The following is a 20,572-nucleotide window of genomic DNA, read 5'->3' on the forward strand; positions in this document are numbered from 1 at the left end:
CAAAAACGGCAATGAATTGTCGGAAATTGACGTGGGCCTTGCTTGGCAGTCGTCTCCCCATGAGGCTTTAACATGTAAATGAAAATGCTGTGAGCTATACAAATGCAAATCAGGGTAGCAGTTCTCCACTTACCTTGTGAGAGAAAAGAGAGTAAACATCTCAGAACTCCTTTGATTAAAGTAATTTAGTTCGAAAACAAAAGATTGAACCCATTATCATCCATAAATTCCTTTAAAGGCACTTCTTCCCATTGGCTTCGATCCCGATAATCACTGATTGCAGTTATGATTTTATATTGTTAAATTATTGTTAAATAATACTTATGTTACTTTTAACATTTTTTAAACGTAGCGAAGGAGTGGAGCCACTGTGCCATCATTTGTGAACCGCATTCCCAGCAGTGACACTCCACCCACTCTTATCAGGACCAACAAGTTCACCTCAGGATTCCAGAACATTGTGGATGCCTATGGTGTGGGGAACTACAGAGAGGTCAACCCAGGTCAGTATCAGTGTGTGTGTGTTCTGAGCTAGAAAAAGGTATAATGAGAATTGCATCATGCTGAAGGTTACAATGAAGAATATTGGTATGGGAAACTTGTCGTTTTCTAACTCCCTGTCTGGAACCGACGAGATAGCAGCTTAAAATGAGTGCTGTTCCTCAGCAGCAGCCATCTTTGATGTCGGTGCTCTATCATAATCGTCTAAAGCCTGCCTCAATGGTGTGATTGGTGCCTGAATTTAGGCACATTGGAAATGGGCTTGAATGGGCTCTTGGTTAGGAGGACCTGCAGAGCAAATCCCAAATTTGCCAGAAGTTCATCTTGATTTCCCAAGCTAGCGATCACTCACATGTTGCATATGATCAGAGCCGTACAGACCAGCGATATTAATAACTTGGCTCATCAATATATCGTATTCATCTCTAAGTACACAATTCACTACAATAAAACATTAATATAAAGTTATAGTTATCATTAATGTTCAATAAAACATGTGGTTGACTAATTTACTCTTATCACTATCCTTTTGAAATGGCTGTAATACATTTACTAGCTTTAATTAGCATAAATTCATATTTATTATGAAATGTTTTTCTGCAGCTCCATATACCATCATCACCTTTCCTTTTCTGTTTGCTGTGATGTTTGGAGATCTGGGCCATGGCATTTTAATGGCATGCTTTGCTTTGTGGATGGTACTGTATGAAAATGACCGTAAATTGAAACACACTAGAAATGAGGTACGTGTTGTTCATTCATGTTGCTTGTTGGAATTTCCTTCTCATGGTCCTAATGTAACTTTGCAAAGTCACTATATGGTGATTTTTTTAAGAAGGTAATTTTGGAAGCCTATGCCAATGAAATAAAGACTTTCCCATAGTTTTGACAGCAAGAGCTTTGCACACTAACGTAAATGAATGTTTGATGAATGTAATGTACTTACTATTGAATATATGGTACAGCATTATAACACTTCATATGTCAAACTGTCTGTGAAATTGCAATGTAAATTAGTCTTTATTGCCAATGTTTGAACTTCAAGAAATGAGACCATCACAATTCCCATTTTCCCATAGATCTGGAACACCTTCTTTGAAGGCCGCTACCTTATTCTGTTGATGGGACTGTTTTCGGTGTACACAGGACTTATCTACAATGATTGTTTCTCCAAGTCCCTCAACCTCTTTGGCTCTAGATGGAATGTGACAGCCATGTTCACCCATGGTAACTGGACGTGAGTTCCAATTTTAAGACTAACTAGTGCAGTGCCCGTTCAAACATGACATTCCTGTAGAAAACCTGTAGCCCAATTACATGTCCGCAGGTGTGCCTGCTTTAAAAATAGGATGATGGGGGCGGGGGGGCGGGGGGGGGGGGGGTGGAACAGCTTCCAGCTAAGCATCCAATAATGAATACTGAGTATATAATATATTAGCCTATAATTAATGTGCAGTAAGCAGATTTTAGGCATGGCTGCATGTGATATTTTTACAGATAAAAATGACATGGGTCTAAGCCTAACACCTGCTTTGAGTTAAGGCTATATGTTTATTGGTAAGCTTATTGAATAACTTCCTGATAGAGAAGACAAGCCATTTTGTGGAAGGATGCATCATCGTATGAAATTTACAAGGATGTGAATCTTATACCATCACGCTGTCTGCCACTCGTTGTCTGAAGCTGATCGAAATGACATAAGCCTAAAGCTTTGATGTAAGGCTATATGTTTAGCCTATTGAATAACTTAATGATATAGAAGACAAGCCATTTTGTAGAAAGATCCATCATCATATGAGATTTTCAACGATGTGACTCAAACAGTCTTTGGTACCATAAGTGTCGCTCTGTCTGCACTCATTGTCTAGCTGTGTGACATTCTGAAACGTCCATAAATTTAGGACCATTCGCTCATTTCAATTTGGGACCATTTGCTTATTCTAAGTGGCGTTCTTGAGATGTTCACAGAAAACTGTGGCCCGCCCTCCATTCGGGGGGGTCCAGTCCTCCATTCGGGGGGTCCAGTCCGGCGGGGGGGCGTGACGGAAAAAACAATGGTTCTGTGTCATCCTTGTGGGGCTACATGCCCACCAAGCTTGTGTGCACCCCAGTCTGTCAGTGTACCAGGGATCGTTGACACAAAATTACTGAAGAAAAAAAAGAAAACTCGGAAGAAAAAAAAAAGATTCTATGTCTTATCACATTTTTCTATGTGGTATGACACTTTTGAACAATAGTTTATGTCTGTCATTAGCTAACTCTATATTTAATTATACTCACATTATCTCCCATACTATAGGCAAGGAACAATAAGCAAAACTGGATTGCACGCTCTTGATCCCAGTGTCATTGGAGTCTTCAGTGGGCCCTATCCGTTTGGTATCGACCCAGTGAGTACCTGTTATATATAACATTTGCAGTCAGAGCAGATGTACCGGTCACTAATGGTTTCCTAAAAGGTCTCTCTCTCTGGTGTTTCAGATATGGAACATGGCATCAAATCGGCTCACTTTCTTGAACTCTTACAAGATGAAAATGTCTGTGATTCTGGGAATCATCCATATGAGCTTTGGTGTTATCCTTGGAGTCTTCAACCACCTGTAAGTGTATCTTTTGGGTGTCTGGATCATGGCTATACCTAATTTACACACACCTTGGCTTAAATCCCTTTCAAATCGTTCTACTTATTTGCTAATAGTTCAGTGAGAATATTTTCTCCTTGATAAATCATGATTTAGATCAATCAAGATTTTGTTCCTACCTTGTCCATATCATGAATGGGTCCCAAAACCAAGGCCAGTAGCATTTCTGGTCCAAAGCTAGGTCTTCATATTTTTCAGCCATTCATATTATTTTAGTTTTAAAGCCTGAATCAGAGCTGTAGTGGAGGCTAAACACACGTAATTGCGGTTTACGCACCTCCTGAATTTCGGATAGAGTTCGAGATAAACTATAAACTCTTGGAGTTTATAGTTTACATTCCAAGTCATCAAACCTTCTGGAATTTGTTGCCATTTTTTTAGCTAGAGATCTTGTGTGCATAGGCCTACACACATGACATTATTTGCCACCTGTTTACGGATCCAACTCTGATGGTCTTAGAATTAGAGCAACCAAGAGTAAACTGTTAATTCATTAAAGGAAAGATCCGGAGTTAAAACAACCTGGGGTCCATTTATAGATGATAACGAGTTCAAAGTTTCGTTTGGGAGCAAAATAACATTAATTACATTAGCATCAAAATGGTTTATAGAATGTAGCAGCTATAGAATAATCGCTATTTTTCGCTAGACGAGGCTCAAAATAGCCTTACACTTTGGTAGTAGCGTGAATAGGGTCCCTGCAGACAAACCGAAGTATTGTAAACTTTGAAAGTGTACAGAGAGGTTATAACAAGGGCTGTTTCTGAAGGCATTGCATTGCCTTACTTCCTGTTCCAGTAGCATCAAATCAGTGGGCACGTTTGGCTGCTTCTCACTGCACAGATCAGGCTGAATACAAACATGCACCACGTACAGTCAGATCTGAACAACACTGGAAGAAGTCGAACACGCCTACTGAATGGATATGGAATGACCCATTAATAAATATGTTATTTAATTGTGTAGACAACTAAGAATGTCTTATGTGTTAAAGGGGTGAATCTACGAGAGAGAGAGTGAGAAAAAATTCACACAAGTAATGCAACACATGACTAAATCTGTTTTTGTTTTCTGGTTGTGTTTTCACAGGCATTTCAGAAAAAAGTTTTGTGTATATTTGGCGTTCATCCCTGAGCTTCTCTTCTTGTTATGCGTGTTTGGATACCTAGTCTTCATGATCATTTACAAATGGCTGGCTTTCTCTGCTAAGGACTCGAAAACTGCACCCAGCATCCTCATCCATTTTATCAACATGTTCCTGATGCAGGGGGACACGGCCCAACCTTTATATTCAGGACAGGTGAGAATTCTCAGAGACAACTTCCAAACAGTTCTTCAGTAAGACTGTGACCCATGAAGTACTATCAACTGTAGGGGGACCCTGAAGCAAATATACTTTAGTGCTACTTTAAGCATCAACACATGCATGTTTATTTTCGTACCAACATTTTCTCCACATGACATTTCTCTCTTGCCCTCCTAAGCTGTAGATGGCGGCATGCAGACTTGATGCAGTCCACCTTACGTTTGAGTGTTCACACATCTGTTTCGACTTGCAGTATCAACCTACCAGTTGTCGTTGTTGGATTAGTGCCAAAATTGCACATAATACTGTCACAAACAAATTGCTCAACAACTCGAGACACCTTGATAACTTAATGTCCATGCACTGTAGTGCAAATAAGATTGTCCTTTTACAAAGTATTAGCTCTTCCGCGAACGCAAAATGGACACAATAGTCCTATTTTAAAAACCCTGCGTCTCACCACTCTGTCTGTTGTTGCCAAACATCCATCCAGATTAGATCCCGAATATAATAAAAACAAATGTAAAAACATCCAATAATCTGTAGTCCTAGAAAAAAGGGTAATACGTACAGTGCGGCAAAAGTCTGTCTAGCAAATAATACATGTTTGCGCAACCTAACCTGATAGCAGAACATAAGAAAACTTTCCCCTGTCCCACGAATGCCTTCTGTTGTTTGACAGACCAATCAATAGTTGTTTAGTCCTTAACCTGTGTGAATTCAGTCTAGTGTATTTGCATCAGTTCTGTTATCTTATGTTCATGTCTCATATAAGTTTATACATTATTTAAACAGTCAAATCCATGTTCAAAAGAAAATGCATAATTTTAATGGATGACCATTGAATGATTTTTGGAGTCTTATAGTTTTACTGTACCAATTAACTTTCTGATGTTGGTTGTGGGATAGTTGTGACACATTTGAAATCTTGATTCCTCTTGTGTTTCAGGCTGGTGTGCAAGCGTTCTTACTGGTCATTGCCTTTCTTTCTGTGCCTGTCCTACTTTTTGGAAAACCATTGTATCTTTACTGGCTCCATAAAGGCAGAAACCATCTCCATATGTATCAGGTAAGTGTTAAATCTGAGAGTTTGTGCAAGTGTGTTATTGAGATATACAGTATAGTTCAATATCAGATTATTGTTTTGTCATATAATGTTGTTTTGATGCACTGCCTTGTCTTGTCTCACAGGGCTATGAACGGGTTAGACGCTGCAGTGAAGAAGAAATTTGCCTCATGCGGGCTCATGATGTGGAAGAGGGCAGTAGCCATGATGGTCTGATGTCTAGTTCAGAAAGCCAGTCGGAAGAGGTGAGTCATGAGTGTAGCGCAAAAAGCTACTTGGTGAATTAACTGTAAAGTATTTTGGTGTTTGATTAGATAATGGGTCTGTTCGAAACACAAGGCAGCTGTCTCGTTGCCCTCAGCTCTCTAACGAGTCACTTGCCTTAACAAGTTGACCACTAGAGCGAAAGAATGTTACTTCCAAGAGTTGATGACACAGGGAAGAAATCCAATCAGCAGAAAAAACTGCATTGCAATTATTAAGTTGCATCAATCAGAGAAACTTTGTTATTCATAGGGAATCATGAATTGGTTTCCGATATTTGATTTAGTAGGAGAAGAGGAGACATGTTAGAAACACACATTAGAAAGCCTACCAGCAGGCTTTGGCTCAGATAAGTTGACCTAGCTTAAAACTATTGATCAAGCTAGTGAAAGTTACTACAAGCACATTCATGGCAAAAAACAGCATCGGAGTAAAATATTGTATTATTATACATCATTAGGCCTATAAAGACTCGTGTTGTGTACGACTGGACAGTGACACCAAAGATAGGTGGAGCGACAGGATTTGATGTACTAATTTCAGTCGATGACTCAAAAAAAAAAAAAAAAAAAAAAAACGATTCAAGATGATTGGCTGTTGTGCTTTCGGTGTGCAAGTGAATGTCATTATTACCCTTGATATATCCTGATCATGTTACGGAGTCTAAAAGTTAAGCGCTCTTGGAGGGAAAATTAAACCGACATAGCCAGTTCCATTGATTCTAATGGAAGCTAATTGTTGCAGCATGTGCTCTGTGAACAGAACTCTGTGTTGCCTGCCTGTGATAGCCTGGAAACCAGACTCTCTGACTTCGCCGAGAGTCTGGCCAGAGAATGTCCAATAAGGGGAGAACTGCCACTCTCAGAAAAGTTCCGGTTTCTGAACTGATTGCAGTTCCTTTTGTGGTTCCACATGAGGGCGCTCGTCCACGAGTGCAGAATGCATGGAGGTCTATGGAGCTGTACCTCTCAAAATCCACTTTTCTCGGGATATAATTTTTTTTCAAGTAATTTGAATATTGTATTCGAAAGGGGAAAATACACTTGGTGGAGTATTATATTTTTTAAAGTCACTTAATTCTAAATCTAAAAAGCCTTTCAAACGTGTCAATGATGTCACTCATTAGCACAATGCTAGCGTGTTATGGGCAACAATGACCCAAACTGTAAGAAATCAAAAGGACATAAGTACTCGTTCATTCAACTTTTGACCTATAACCCATGTTGAAGTTATACAAACTACAATCAAATCTGAGATTTGTCAACGACAATCAGGTGAAACACAAATTTAGCCGTCTAGCTCCATTGACTCCCATTCATTCTGCACTCATGGCAATCGCCCCCAGTGGAAATCTGTTGGAACTGCAACCAAAATTCAGTACAATGGGACTTAATACGGAGTGGCCAGGCTCTCCGTAGACGGGCTCTGGTCTGGCCTAGATCCATCATAGACAGTAAAAGAAATGGACGAACAGACTCCGTCGTTTTCAATGGGAGGGCACTGAGTCAAATAGAAAGATTTTTCAGTTGGTCCCCCCAGTACTGAGCAGATAGGTTTACTTTTTTATTATTATTAGGTTGCCTCTGTGTAATGCTTTACCTTAATGTATACGGTCGTGTATGCTAGGTTTTGCTTATGAGTTACCGTCATAGACAGTAAGGTGTTCTGAGCTTCTTGTCCAAACAATAAGGTTATCTCCCTACGGCGCGAAAGAGAGATTATGTCAAAGCTAGCTTCCCTCCAACCGAACAAGCTAACCATTCTTCTTACGGGTAACCAACGTTATGGACGAGGTAGTGGAGTCTGTTTTGCCTTTGTAGTGTTTATGTGGATTACACAGAAGCTACAATATCGGCACAGGATATATGTTATATGAAGTTATGGTATTTCAAAAAAATCCTAGAATGAATGGGCTTCTATGGGAGTTAGCAGAGAGGTGGTCCCTCCAGCCTACGTCGATTCTTCTACTTCCGGGAATTCACCTGCCCCCGGCGTTCGTTTATTTCCGGGTGGGAGGGCACAGTTTTGAGGTTTAGAATCATTGGAGTTCCTTTGAACCGCTTTGAACCAATGACTAACAACCGGCGTTTGTCATACAGAGAAGTTTCTCTGCAGCACGCCCATAACAAGCACGGGTGCATCTTATCAGCAAACAATCACACGTTTCATCTGCGTAACTCTTGCCAAAATGCATCATATAGTGTTTTGTGAATGTACCCAAGTCAAACTTTCATATAAATGCATAAGTACGTCCAAAGCGCCACTTTTAAGCTTGTATGCATTGTCGTTTTCGGGTGAAATGACCTTTTGAATGGGATTCCTATAGGGCTACTACTTTTTTGATACAATCGCGTCAAAATCGCTATTTTTCAAATACTATGAAGGCTCGACACAACATGAAACTTTGATCGAAGTATCATCAGTGTCTACACATGAACTCGAGCATTGAGAACATTGTTGGTGTACACAGAGTTTACTAAAAGAGAGGTTTTGAACAACTCGCTTGTTTTTTCTGCTCGCTGCCATCTTGGCATCTTGCAAGGAGTGAGTTGTCCAAAATCTTTCTTTTTAGTAAACTATAGACACTGATGATGCTCCGATCAAAGTTTCAAGTTATGTCGAGCCTTCTTAGTGTTTGAAAAAATAGCGATTTTGACCCGACCATGTAGCCTACTAAACTACAGTTTGACTCGGGTACGTTCGTAGCCTTTAGTGACAAAATCTATAGGCCTTTATCATGGCAGCCGAAGTAGGAAGTGAACAGCCCTGTTTCTGTGTGAGCAAAGTTGTTTTTAATTAAGTGTCAGATTCGGCCACAGTTACTTCAACCAGAGGCCTCGTTAATGTTTTTAGGAACACCTGTGGTTTGCCTGCCAACAGGAAGTGAACAGCCCTGCTTCAGCTGCCTGTGGGCTGCTGTGATAAAGGCCTATTACTAAAGTTTAGCTGACGATATAACATCCTACTCCACTGTGACTTCGTTCATAACACTCCTGTTAATAGGCTAAACTATTATTTACATTTGCTCAAAGATTTCATAAGTATTAAGTCATTTTCGCTTCCTACGTTGATGTATTCCAAGCGATCTGCTTCAGGGGCGGGGACGTAGTAATTGAAACACCATGCCTGGGTACGTAATCGCTCTCAGGGATGCCCACTGTTCGCTGGTTGGTCGGCTGCCCAACTGCCGAAGTAAACGAGCGTGAATCAACCTATTCCAGACGGAGTACTGTAGGGAAAAGAAATCGACCGGAAGTACGTAGACAGGCCAAGGCCAGGCTATGCCTGTGAACCTCTGCTACATTAACCAACTGAATTCCCTAATGTGTACAGGGGTGTGTGCTGGGCCACTCACCAGGGCATAGAAGTTTGATTAAATTATTTGGGAATCTTTTATTTATTGGAGAACATTAGTTTGCAGAAACAGTAACAATATTTTGCAGTAGTATTCTGTTTATTATTCTATTTTTTTGTTTTTACTTATTATGTTTCATTTATAATTGGTTTGCTTTTTTCCCCCTTACTGTAACGAAAATGAATCAAACCGTGACTTCAAAATCTTTTGTGTATTGTTGCCCTAGTATGTGTGTAATTGCACTCTGCTTTTGGACTTTGTGTCTTCTACAGATTGACTTTGCTGACGAGTTCTTGCATCAAGCTATTCATACCATAGAGTACTGCCTCGGCTGCATCTCCAACACGGCATCCTACTTACGACTATGGGCTCTTAGTTTGGCACATGCACGTAAGAAACCTGATACACATTGTTTCATACTCACTCCCCTTAATCTCCAAGACTTCTGGTGTTGTGAGTACAATTCAATGAAATGGCATCAACAAAGACTTAATACACTAAAAGTCTACCTGACATGTTTTAAAGAAACCCTAATTCCTTCCACAGAATAATATGCAAAATCATTCTAAACAGCAAAAGTTAACAGTTGAACAAATATTTTGGCAAAACGCCAATATATTTTTTATAATCGCTTCAGACACCTTTTCAATGGAATAGTAGACATTGTCTCATGTGGTATTCCTAGACTTCCATGTTAAGTCTGTTTTCACTGCCTATCTAAATTTAAGCTTGCATTTTCACTTCAACCTTTGTGACGATGAGCTGACTGTAGAAAGCAGACAAACCTAATGCTCAGACAAATGTTGAGCTACACTCGAATGTGTTTACTTGGTAACACTTTACTTGACAGTATCGACATAAGAGTGACATGACACGGTCATGAAAACATGACACCTACTGTAAAACCTAACCCTAATCCTAACCCCAACCTTAACCATAACTCTAAACCTAACCCTAATTCTAATCCTAACTTGGTATAACTTGTTATGACAAAAATCAAATGTCACTTAACAGAAGAGTTATGTCATAAACGTTTATGACTTGTTTATGACACGTTCATGACAGTGTCATGTCACTCTTATGTTGACACGGTCAAGTAAAGTGTAACCGTTTACTTTAACTTTACAATGTGGCTCTGTGCTGAGGAGCCATTGCAGCTCGTCTCTTTCTTTGGAATTAATAATTAGGTAAGACACCAGAGCAATACCTACAGGACATTCAAAACTAACTGAATTAGGGCCCTACTGAGAGCATTTCGGGGTAGCCTATCCTACATCTAAAATAGTTATTGCAAAAAAATTCAGGGTACATGCCATGATTAACATTCCCTCAAATTGCCTCATCAAAATAAAGTAATGAAAAAAGTTTTGCTCATCACATAGTACACCACACTCGTTTCACTTACAGCCTATAACTGAGATGATGGGCCTAGGGCTGATCATGTAATGTAATTCACCAATGTAATTAGTGTTTTGTGAGTGAGAATTAGTGATGGGCATTCAATAAAATTTTCTGGAGAATTAACGATTGCCTATCGATTAATCATTAATATTTCTAGGCCTATATTAAAATTCATTATTTATTTACCTTTTTATACATTTTAAAAATGCAATGAAAACAAAAATTTACAAAAATACAGCGTTTTTTTTCCTCGATGGGATCTTTATCACAAGAAGAATAACTTGTGGCAGTTAAACTGGACGTTCGGTTAGGCTAAACTTGAAGATATTAAGCGCTGCGGTGCTCTAAAACAGCGGAATGCAAGCCTGCGTTCAGATTAAACAGAGACCCTCGTTTGTTCCAAAATAATAAATTATAAAAAAGAATCATGTTAAACAATAAACTTAATATAACCAAAAACATAATAAAGCTTAGATCTAACTGGTATTGTCAAAATGTAACTCAAAACTATCCAAGGCACGGAGTTGAGAAAGAGGGTGAGAGATTAGCCTATAACAATTAATTAGGCTATTTAACAAAGCCTCATAAAAAAATAACTACCGTAAATCCTCAAATTATGGCTGGGGTCTTTTATTTACGACGTGTTGGAGACCCATGCTGTAGGACAACGACTTTTCATTGAGAATAAGGTATTAAACCAACCAACAATATGAAATATTAAGAAGAGCTCTTATTTCATTGAGTTAAATCGAAACAATGTCTTCTACTGCTTGTGCACTGATAGCCCTACTGGTAGGCAATTATACATCGCAGTGTTTGCAGTGAACTAACGTCCCACACCACACTTCACCGTGAACTCTTCATAAATCAAAATGGAAACTCGTAGGTAACTGAGTAGCCTATAGCGTCATATTGTTCCCTGGTGGTATAATGTTTATAATGTTTAATTGCTGCCACTCAGTGAAATTAATTTCATTGCTTCAAGACACACTGTATAACGCAACCTGCATTATTTTAATCGACAACAAATTAACGTGATCAACGAAATTCTTAATGATCAACTATCGATCGTTGATTAATCATGCCCATGAGCATTCTGGTGAATTTGCGTAAATGACCATTCAGAATATTCAGATTGAGAATAGGGTGAAGCCCCTGTCTCGTTTGGGAATTATGAAGTAGCGAGAATAAAAAAACATTCTGGGTTTCTTTCTCAATAACTAACATAACTAACAAATAATACCAACATCGATAGATTAGCTATATATCAAGAGCAGAATAGACTACTATAGCCTGCTCAGGGTTTACATGGGAAATGAACCTGAAACAAGCAAGGGCGACTGAATTTAAATGTCGTAGTGGTACAATTTTCTGTAAAAGTGTCACTCCATATTAACTAGTAAATATGTAAGCCCATGCTTGGCGAGAATGTCTGACTGAACAGGCTAGTTCAGTGTAAGCCACAGTAATGGAATGGAATTCTCACTTAAATTAGTGAGACTTTTAGCTTGCTTGACAGAATACACCTCTGGTGTAATGAAGTTTTGGATTAGTAAAGGCCTGTACATAACTGAAATACAGTATTTGTCACACTGCCTAGTATGTGATTTATTAATGATATACTGATAAGGGTTGAACAATTTTGCTTGTGGATGTTTTTGGAGAGATTTTTTATTTTCTGTTTGAACTAATTGTGAACTGAATTCAAGTCAATTCAAAAGAGGATTAAAATGGTTGAATGTAGTGTTTTTCTGTCAAAAATCATAATTCAAAAACCTACCTGATAGTCTGCTTGGGCCATGGTGCACACTAAGGTTTGTGATTATTGTTTGTGTGACAATTTGCTTCCACAGACCCTAACAGATTTCTCTGCACTTTCTTCTTTCAGAGTTGTCTGAGGTGCTGTGGTCAATGGTGATGCGTGTAGGACTACGGGTGGACACCAGAGTGGGTGTTGTTTTTCTGGTGCCAGTTTTCGGTCTGTTTGCGGTGCTCACTGTGTCCATTCTGCTGATAATGGAGGGATTGTCTGCATTCTTGCATGCTCTGAGGCTGCACTGGTTAGTGTTATGCTTGTATTATTGAATATTGATTTTTAAGAAAACACAATCACTTTGTTTCTTTTAAAAATATATGTCACTCACTCAGACCTAAACAAATGCACAGTACTGGAGTGCATCTGCACATCGTTGACTTACCTGTTAGAATGAGCGCGGTCTGCAGTTGGAGTGTTGAAAGCATAAACAGTTACCAAAAATTAAAAGAACATTGGTTACATGGAATGCATCTGTGATCGAATCTATCTGCAGCTTATGACGCAAATCCAATAGCCTATTGCCCAGTCTGTGGCTGTCTGGTTTAGTTGTTGACAGTGTAGTGTAGATAATTCAAATGATACAAATGATAGTTTTTGGCCAAGCGAACCAAATGTGAATCATCCATGCATTCAACAACAATACATTTCATTCAAAAGTAAAAACTCTTTACAAAAAAAAACATACGAGTAAGGCGTTCAGCAACGATTGGACTATAAGCCCAAAAACACATGAAATGGCAAGGTTTGGAAAAGCCCGATTCATTTCGATGGCTATGAGGAATGGTAGGATTCTGTTTTACTTTAAAGATGCTCTAAGCGATGTTGGGTAACGTTACTTCTGTTGGCGTTCAACCAAAACAGAAAGTTAGCTCATCCCTCACCTCATTTCCGTGCAACTGAAACTCCTGAACGCACATCTCGTCTGCGATTGGCTGGAACTGTTTGTTATGGTTCACACTGGACCAGGCTGTTTTTGTTGCCGTTTTTGGAGCCTGGCTGTCCACAGAGACCACTTTTTTACAGTGTATTCAGGGGATAGGCAGCTAGCAGAGGGTGAGGTGATGTTTGCTGTGTTTTTTTTATCCATACACAGCTCACTGTATATTGCATGAAACGTATGTGTGTGTGTGTGTGTTAATGTGACGCAGCCATCTGGAAAATTCTAACTTGCAGTACTTAGGGTTCTAACAAGCTGACAAGTTGAACTTACGTCTTCGGGGGTGTTTCATTTGCAATTCTGGCTTATAACTGGGAGGAACGACTCGGGAAAATGACTTGCAAGTACAAATGGAATGCACCAATAGGCCCTTTTTGAACGGATATTCCTTTTTTTAGTGGGGTGGCACCAAAATAAAATCTCGCCGCCCTGTATGCCCCCATTTTAACCTTTAAATTTGTCTAAACTATACAAAACTGTAGCTGGACAAATGATACGGCTATAATTACCAAGCTAGTTAGATAACAGATGGATCATAAGTTATTAGGTAGAGAAAACTATTACTGTCATAACATGTTGCATGCCACAGTGGGTGAAAGAAGAACAGTCTTCCTGCACAATTTACAAATACTGTGGTCTGGTCATGGTCAGACCTTTTGTACAGTTAATTACCTTAAGATAACAGCTTAAATCTCATTTTAATGCTACACTGGCACTATGTTACAATATGTAACAATGGAGTCTCTGACATTACAATTGTGTGCCTGGAACGCCTGATATTGCACTATGTAACATTGTTGCGGCAGGTGCATGACCCTTTTTTGTCAGTTTTAAACAAATAGGTACCTCGTTAGTGCTAAATGGGTATCCAGTAAGTTGAACATTGACAAAAAGGGAATTCCCACTGCGTGTTATTTTAAGAGTAGAGTGAGTGTATAGTATTTACATTAGCACACCCATTGTGAAATAAGTTTCACTTGCGTGGTTAAAATTGTACAAAGAACAAAGTTCTACGATGCAAGTATTTTTATCATTTTTTCCGAACTAAGATTGTTTGCTCACGGAGTATGAAACGGCACTACAGTCCCGTAATTTTGCTTGTGTAGGTCTGAATGAGAAGCATATATTAATCAAGAAAATTGTACTCTCATTTCAAGCAAGATTAGCCATGAAAGCTTGATATACTGTATCTTACATTGCAACTGTATTATTGGTCTGTGGTGATGTGTGTGTCACTTTGAATTTCTATTTGTTTTTAAGGGTGGAATTTCAAAATAAGTTCTACAGTGGGGCTGGCACGAAGTTCAACCCCTTTACTTTTTCTGTCTTCCACAACAGTATCAACAGTGAAAGCCTTCTCTAAGTACAGTAGGAGCCAGTAGGAGACCAACTTTCTTTATCTGCTTTTTTTCTGTACTACCACTGCTGACTTAAAATAAATGTTAAGATGTATTTTTTCAGATATCCTTGTACAAATTCAGCTAAATGAGTATTGTTTCATTCCTAGTGCTTGGAGACCAGTTTGGAAATCAACTTATTTTAATAAACATTATCTTCTGTGTTTATGCGCACTTCTTTTTTAAAACATGCTCATAGGCTCTACTATGAAGTAATTGCAAAGCAGTCTCTCTCTGTGCACTGAAGGTTGACTTGGTATTTTATCTATCTGTGAATTAAAATGGTATGTGGAATTTAGACTATTTTTGGCTGTTTTGTGCCAAATTGTTTCATTGCATTTTATTTCTGATTAAATGTATGATTTAAAAATCATTATTGTTATTATTTAATGAAGATCATTCTGTGCTTTGTTATAGAACACACCACTAGTATGTGATAAGCAACATCCCAGTGCCTTACATATCAAAGTGAAAGAGACAACAGCGCAAACACCTGTGACCACTATGCAGATTTCTCTCAAAACAAGTGGGCATCGTAGGGCTGGTAATACACAGAGCTTCCCAAAATGCACATTGTCCATTGTAACTGTGCAGGTTCAAAAATAGTAACATCATCAACACTTATGCCTTTCTAGATTTAGGCCACTCTGCTACTTTTTGCACAGAAAATATCCTGAGCAGACTTAACATCACTGGGAAACATAGTAACATCCAGCTAAGAACCATAAATCAGGAAAAATCTGTGAATACTTACATAGTAAAAGGATAAGAGGTCAGTAAATTACTGTAACAGTACAGTAAAGTTACAGTAATAACTTCATGACGCTTCCAGAAGTGTACACTCCAGAAGTATGCCTGTGGATATCAAAAGCATTCCACGGAAAGAAGAGCTATCTAGGTGGCCTTACCTGAGTGAGCTCCATATCCCAAAACTCAAAGCTGAAGTGGGAGTTGTTGATTTGAAACAATGCTCCTGAAGCCATGGAAAATAATCAACAGCCAACAGCTCAATACAGATTCAGGTAAAACATCAGTCCTAGTGCTACTGGACCTTAGTGCAGCATTTGACACTGTTGATCACAATATTTTATTACACAGACTAGAAGACTGGGTTGGTTTTACAGGCATAGTCATCAACTGGCTGAAATCATATCTACAAGAAAGGAGTTTCTTTGTTGCCATTGGAAACTACGTCCTTGACCTGTGGTGTTCCCCAGGGGTCAATCTTGGAGCCACTATTATTCAACCTCTATATGCTCCCACTTGGACAAATCATCCAAAATAATTTGATTTCATATCATAGCTATGCAGATGACACACAAATTTACTTAGCTCTGTCACCAAACGACTATGGTCCCCTTGAATCTCTGTGTCAGTGTATAAAACAAATCAACACCGGGATGTCTCAATTTTCTTCAGCTGAACAAAGAAAAAACTGAAGTAATTATACAGTATTTGGTAAAAAGGAGGAAAGACTTAGGGGTTGCCACTGTCCTTGACACAAAAGGGTTGAAAGCAAAGGATACTGTCAAAAATCTTGTGTATTAATTGACAGTGATCTAAACTTCAACATCCATATGAAAGTGATAACTAAATCAGCTTTTTACCACCTCAAAAATATTGCCAAACTTAGAGGGCTGATGTTAAAAGATGATTTAGAAAAACTCATTAATTCACAGGCCTTCCTAAAAAAGACTATCAAACAGCTTCAGGTGATACAAAATGCAGCAGCTAGGGTTCCCACAAAAATTAAAAGAACTGACCACATTACTCCAATTCTTAAGTCCCTGCACTGGCTTCCAATAAGTCACAGAATTGACTTTAAAGCACTACTGCTTGTTTATAAATCACTAAATGGAGCATGACCTAAATACCTTTCAGACATGCTTCAGCAGTACACACCCTCCAGACCTTTCAGGTCTCAGAAGAAAAACCTGTTAGTAAAACCTGCTGTTAGAACTAAACATGGTGACGCAGCTTTTAGCTGCTATGCGGCTCAGCTCTGGAACCAACTTTCGGATGACATTAAAAAGGCCCCAACTGTAGCCAGTTTTAAATCTAGATCTAAGACCAAACTGTTCTCAGATGCTTTCTGCTAACTGCACTGAGTTACAAATTCTGAATCTGCCTTGAAAATTAATCTACCTTGTGTCTTTTATTTTGTCTTTTTAATTATTCTTTATTTTTAAATGTTTTTTACCTTGTGCGTTTTATGTTTTTTAAAATGTATTTATTTTATTTGTATTATCATTATTATGATCTTTACCTTTGCAACTATTCCTTCACTATTGCCCTTTTGTGCTTTTATTTGTTATTACTGTTTGGTTTTGTTTATGTAAAGCACATTGAATGACCTCTGTGTATGAAATATAAATAAACTTGATTTGACTTGACTTGACTAGTTTTACAACAAATATAATATCAGTTTCACAGCTGGAAGATTTTCTTGTACAACAGTACAACTATGATTTTATGAGACACTGGATGACAAAGAAATGTCAGTGAAAGAAAATATTGCTGAGCAGTCAATCAAACTGCAAGATTGACATTACCGTATAGACTTACCTTTCAGGAGTAAAAAAAACAGTCAAGCCCACCAACTATCAGGTCACAGAACAGCATCTAATAAGTTTTAAAAGAAAGTTCCAAAGAAGCCAAACTTCAAAGTTCAGATGGAAAGGTATGGTGCACTTTGGCTGTTGGGATGCTGCAATATAATTGGGTCCCAGGGTCCTGCAATCTGATTGCCTGTTGGAATCCTGCAATCTGATTGGCTCACAAAATTGTGCATTCTGATTGGCTCCCAGAATCCTCCATTCTGATTAGATCCCATAATCTTGCAATCTGATTGGCTGTGGAAATCCAGCAATCTGGTTGGCTCCCAGAATCCTGCAATATGAGTGACTATTGGAATCCTTCATTCTGACTGGCTGTTGTAATCCTGCAATCTGATTGGCTCCCAAAATCCTGAAATCCAATTGGCTGTGGAAATCCTGCAATCTGATTGGCCGTGGGAATCCTGCAATCTGATTGGCTCGTAGAACCCTGTAATCTGATTGGCTCCCAGACTCCTGGAATCTGATTGGCTCCCGGAATCCTGCAATCTGATTGGCTGTGGGAATCCTGCAATCTGATTGGCTCTCAGAATGCTGCAAACAAACAAACACATTACATTTATATAGCGCTTTTTTCCCTCAAGACTCAAAGCGCGTGGATGGGTGGACCTCACTAGTAACCACCACCAATGTGTAGCACCCACCTGGGTGATGCACGGCAGCCATTATGCGCCAGAACGCTCACCACACACCAGCTTGAGGTGTAGAGTGAGGGAGTGAATGAGCCAATTACAGTGGGGGATGATTAGGGGGCCAGATTGAATGAGCCAGGTTGGGAATTTAGCCAGGACACAATCTGATTAGCTTCCAGAATCCTGCAATCTGATTGGCTCTAGGAATCCTGCAATCTGATTGGCTCTCAGAATCCTGCAATCTGATTGGCTGTTGGAATCCTGCATTCTGGTTGGCTTTTGGAATCATTACATTACATTACATTACATTTGGCTGACGCTTTTTTTAGCCAAAGCGACTAACAACATGGTAAACAGTTTAAGTTTTAGAGCAATTCTCAACAATTTTAGGACAATTTAAAAACATAAGTGCATCAGTGAGTGCTGTTTTTAACAGTTACTTGTCAGTTTAAGACGGCTGGTGAGTGCTAGGATCAGTAAGACTTGTTGTAAGTGTTGCTATGAGAGGAGATGTTCTCTAAAGAGCTGGGTCTTCAGGAGTTTTTTGAAAATGGAGAAGGATGTCCCTGCCCTTGTAGGAACTGGCAGTGTTCCACCAACGAGGAACAACAGATGAGAAAAGTTTGGATTGGCTTGAGCGTACCGGTGGTAGAGCTAGTGTAACGACCCTCTCTTGTGCAGGTGTTAATTGTGATGATAATGTATGACTCCACACGAACTCTTCTCACTGTTTTTATTTCTCTGCATTCACAAATAAAACAAAGAATCCACTGAGATTAGACGATGACGACTGCATACCCAAATCTCCAGCAGACTAGTTCTGACTCCTAGCATTGTCTATGCTATTCCTGAACATAGATAAAATAATGCATAGCTTGTTCAATTCAGTTTAAACAAACATAAAATCATGCAGAAGAAACAACATACAGAGTTGGCACACGTTTCACACGTTGTGATCGTATAGTTTTTTTCCATTGAATTCACAACAAGCAATGATTCATTAACAGTATAAACAACGTACCTGCATTCACAAATAAAACAAAGAATCCACTGAGATTAGACGATGACGACTGCATACCCAAATCTACAGTATAAACGTAAAAAGGAAATCAAGAAATTGCAAGTGTTTTCTTCATAAAGCTAGCTAACATAACGTGGCTGCCGCCAAAAAGACGTAGGCCACAATGGCTCAATTAGATACCATCTTAGACAACACTCTAGCATTACTTGCAGAAATTATCTATTAATACAACTTATGTATATACGTATTTGAACCAGTGTGGAAGACAAACATGTTATTTTATATTAAAACACAAAATTATTCACGGAGCACTCTCTATGCACAGCTTACCTCCAGCAGACTAGTTCTGACTGGAGTACGGGAAGCGCAAATGCTCAAAATATTGAAATGCAAAGTAGAAATGAAAATACAATTGCAGTCGCAATGTCTCATGTTTTAAACTCATGTGAATGGGTACGACATATGAAAACATTTTAAACATAAAAACCAGTGTATATAAAAATAGAGATTACAATAACAATGTAATATCATAATTTTGAAAGAATTCACTTTATGTAGGTGAGGTTATTTTCAACTCTGTTACACCAGACGTTGTTCGTCTGAGGAGCGCAGCGGTCTGGAGGTAGCGTATGTCTGTATGAGGGCATTCAAGTAGGTGGGAGCAGAACCTGAGACTACTTTGTAGGCAAGCGTTAGAGACTTGAATTTGTCGTGGTGTATGGTAGGTTTAGCTGGGAGGACCAGCAGTTCAGTCTTTGAGAGGTTCAGCTGGAGGTGGTGTGCCTTCATCCATGTAGCTATGTCTGAGAGGCAATCCGAGATCCGTGCTGAAACCAAGGGGTCATCAGGTGGAAAGGACAGATAGAGCTGTGTGTCGTCTGCATAGCAGTGGTATGAGAAGCCATGCGAACGGATAATCTGTCCCAAGGAGGTGGTGTAGATAGAAAAGAGAAGGGGGCCCAGCACTGAGCCCTGGGGGACCCGTGGTGAGATGGTGAGGTGCAGATAGCTGACCAAGCCATGAATCCTGTAGAAAAGAGCAGATTAGGTAATCGCTTCATGTTGATGGTGACTGACTATGCAACAAAATATCCTGAAGTATTTCCCTTAAGAACAGTCAAGGCTAAACAGGTAGCGTTCTGTTTGGTGCAGCTGTTTGCGAGAGTTGGATTCCTAAGGGAAATCCTTACTGACCAAGGCACCAACTTTGTGTCCACTCTACTAAAGCAGGTCTACGAACTGTTAGGTATCAGAAGCCTACCTACAACCCCTTACCATCCCCAAACTGACCGACTCACTGAGAGATTCAATCAGACGATTAAGCAGATGTTGAGGAAATTTGTCAATGACACTGGTTCTGGTTGGGATCAATTGCTCCCTTACCTTCTGTTTGCATATAGGGAGGTACTCCAAGCCTCCACGGGCTTTTCGCCATTTGAGTTGCTTTACGGCCATGAGGTGAGGGGGTCCCTGTCACTCCTTAAAGAGATCTGGGAGGGAGAGAAAGGGAAGGAAGATCACATTAATGTAGCTGCTTATGTTATACAGATGCAGGAGAAGCTGCAGCAGATGTCCACTCTGGCACAGGAACACATGGCCCAGGCGCAAAAGAGTCAGAA

The 20,572-nt window shown here is 39.4% G+C and overlaps 1 protein-coding gene and 1 long non-coding RNA gene across 2 annotated transcripts in view; one reads left to right on the forward strand and one right to left on the reverse strand.

Moving 5' to 3' along the window:
- The window catches only part of LOC121715869 (V-type proton ATPase 116 kDa subunit a2-like), a 30,297-nt gene extending 15,222 nt beyond the window's left edge, over window positions 1-15,075 (forward strand). Inside the window, exons 10-20 of the mRNA XM_042101888.1 lie at window positions 353-503; window positions 1,105-1,244; window positions 1,581-1,738; window positions 2,801-2,891; window positions 2,983-3,101; window positions 4,233-4,443; window positions 5,399-5,518; window positions 5,641-5,760; window positions 9,407-9,524; window positions 12,424-12,595; window positions 14,549-15,075. Of these exons, the coding sequence (XP_041957822.1) occupies window positions 353-503; window positions 1,105-1,244; window positions 1,581-1,738; window positions 2,801-2,891; window positions 2,983-3,101; window positions 4,233-4,443; window positions 5,399-5,518; window positions 5,641-5,760; window positions 9,407-9,524; window positions 12,424-12,595; window positions 14,549-14,651 (1,503 nt within the window). The 3' untranslated portion in view covers window positions 14,652-15,075. The remainder of the gene's footprint in view (window positions 1-352; window positions 504-1,104; window positions 1,245-1,580; window positions 1,739-2,800; window positions 2,892-2,982; window positions 3,102-4,232; window positions 4,444-5,398; window positions 5,519-5,640; window positions 5,761-9,406; window positions 9,525-12,423; window positions 12,596-14,548) is intronic.
- Window positions 15,076-18,648: 3,573 nt separating this feature from the next.
- On the reverse strand, window positions 18,649-19,469 carry LOC121715651. The gene is made up of 2 exons (XR_006033661.1): window positions 18,954-19,469; window positions 18,649-18,780 (listed from the first exon to the last, which is right to left on the reverse strand). It is a non-coding gene; the product is annotated as an uncharacterized LOC121715651 (long non-coding RNA).
- Window positions 19,470-20,572: the final 1,103 nt, after the last annotated feature.

This window comes from Alosa sapidissima, chromosome 8 (genome assembly GCF_018492685.1).
Source record: "Alosa sapidissima isolate fAloSap1 chromosome 8, fAloSap1.pri, whole genome shotgun sequence".
Taxonomy (NCBI): domain Eukaryota; kingdom Metazoa; phylum Chordata; class Actinopteri; order Clupeiformes; family Clupeidae; genus Alosa; species Alosa sapidissima.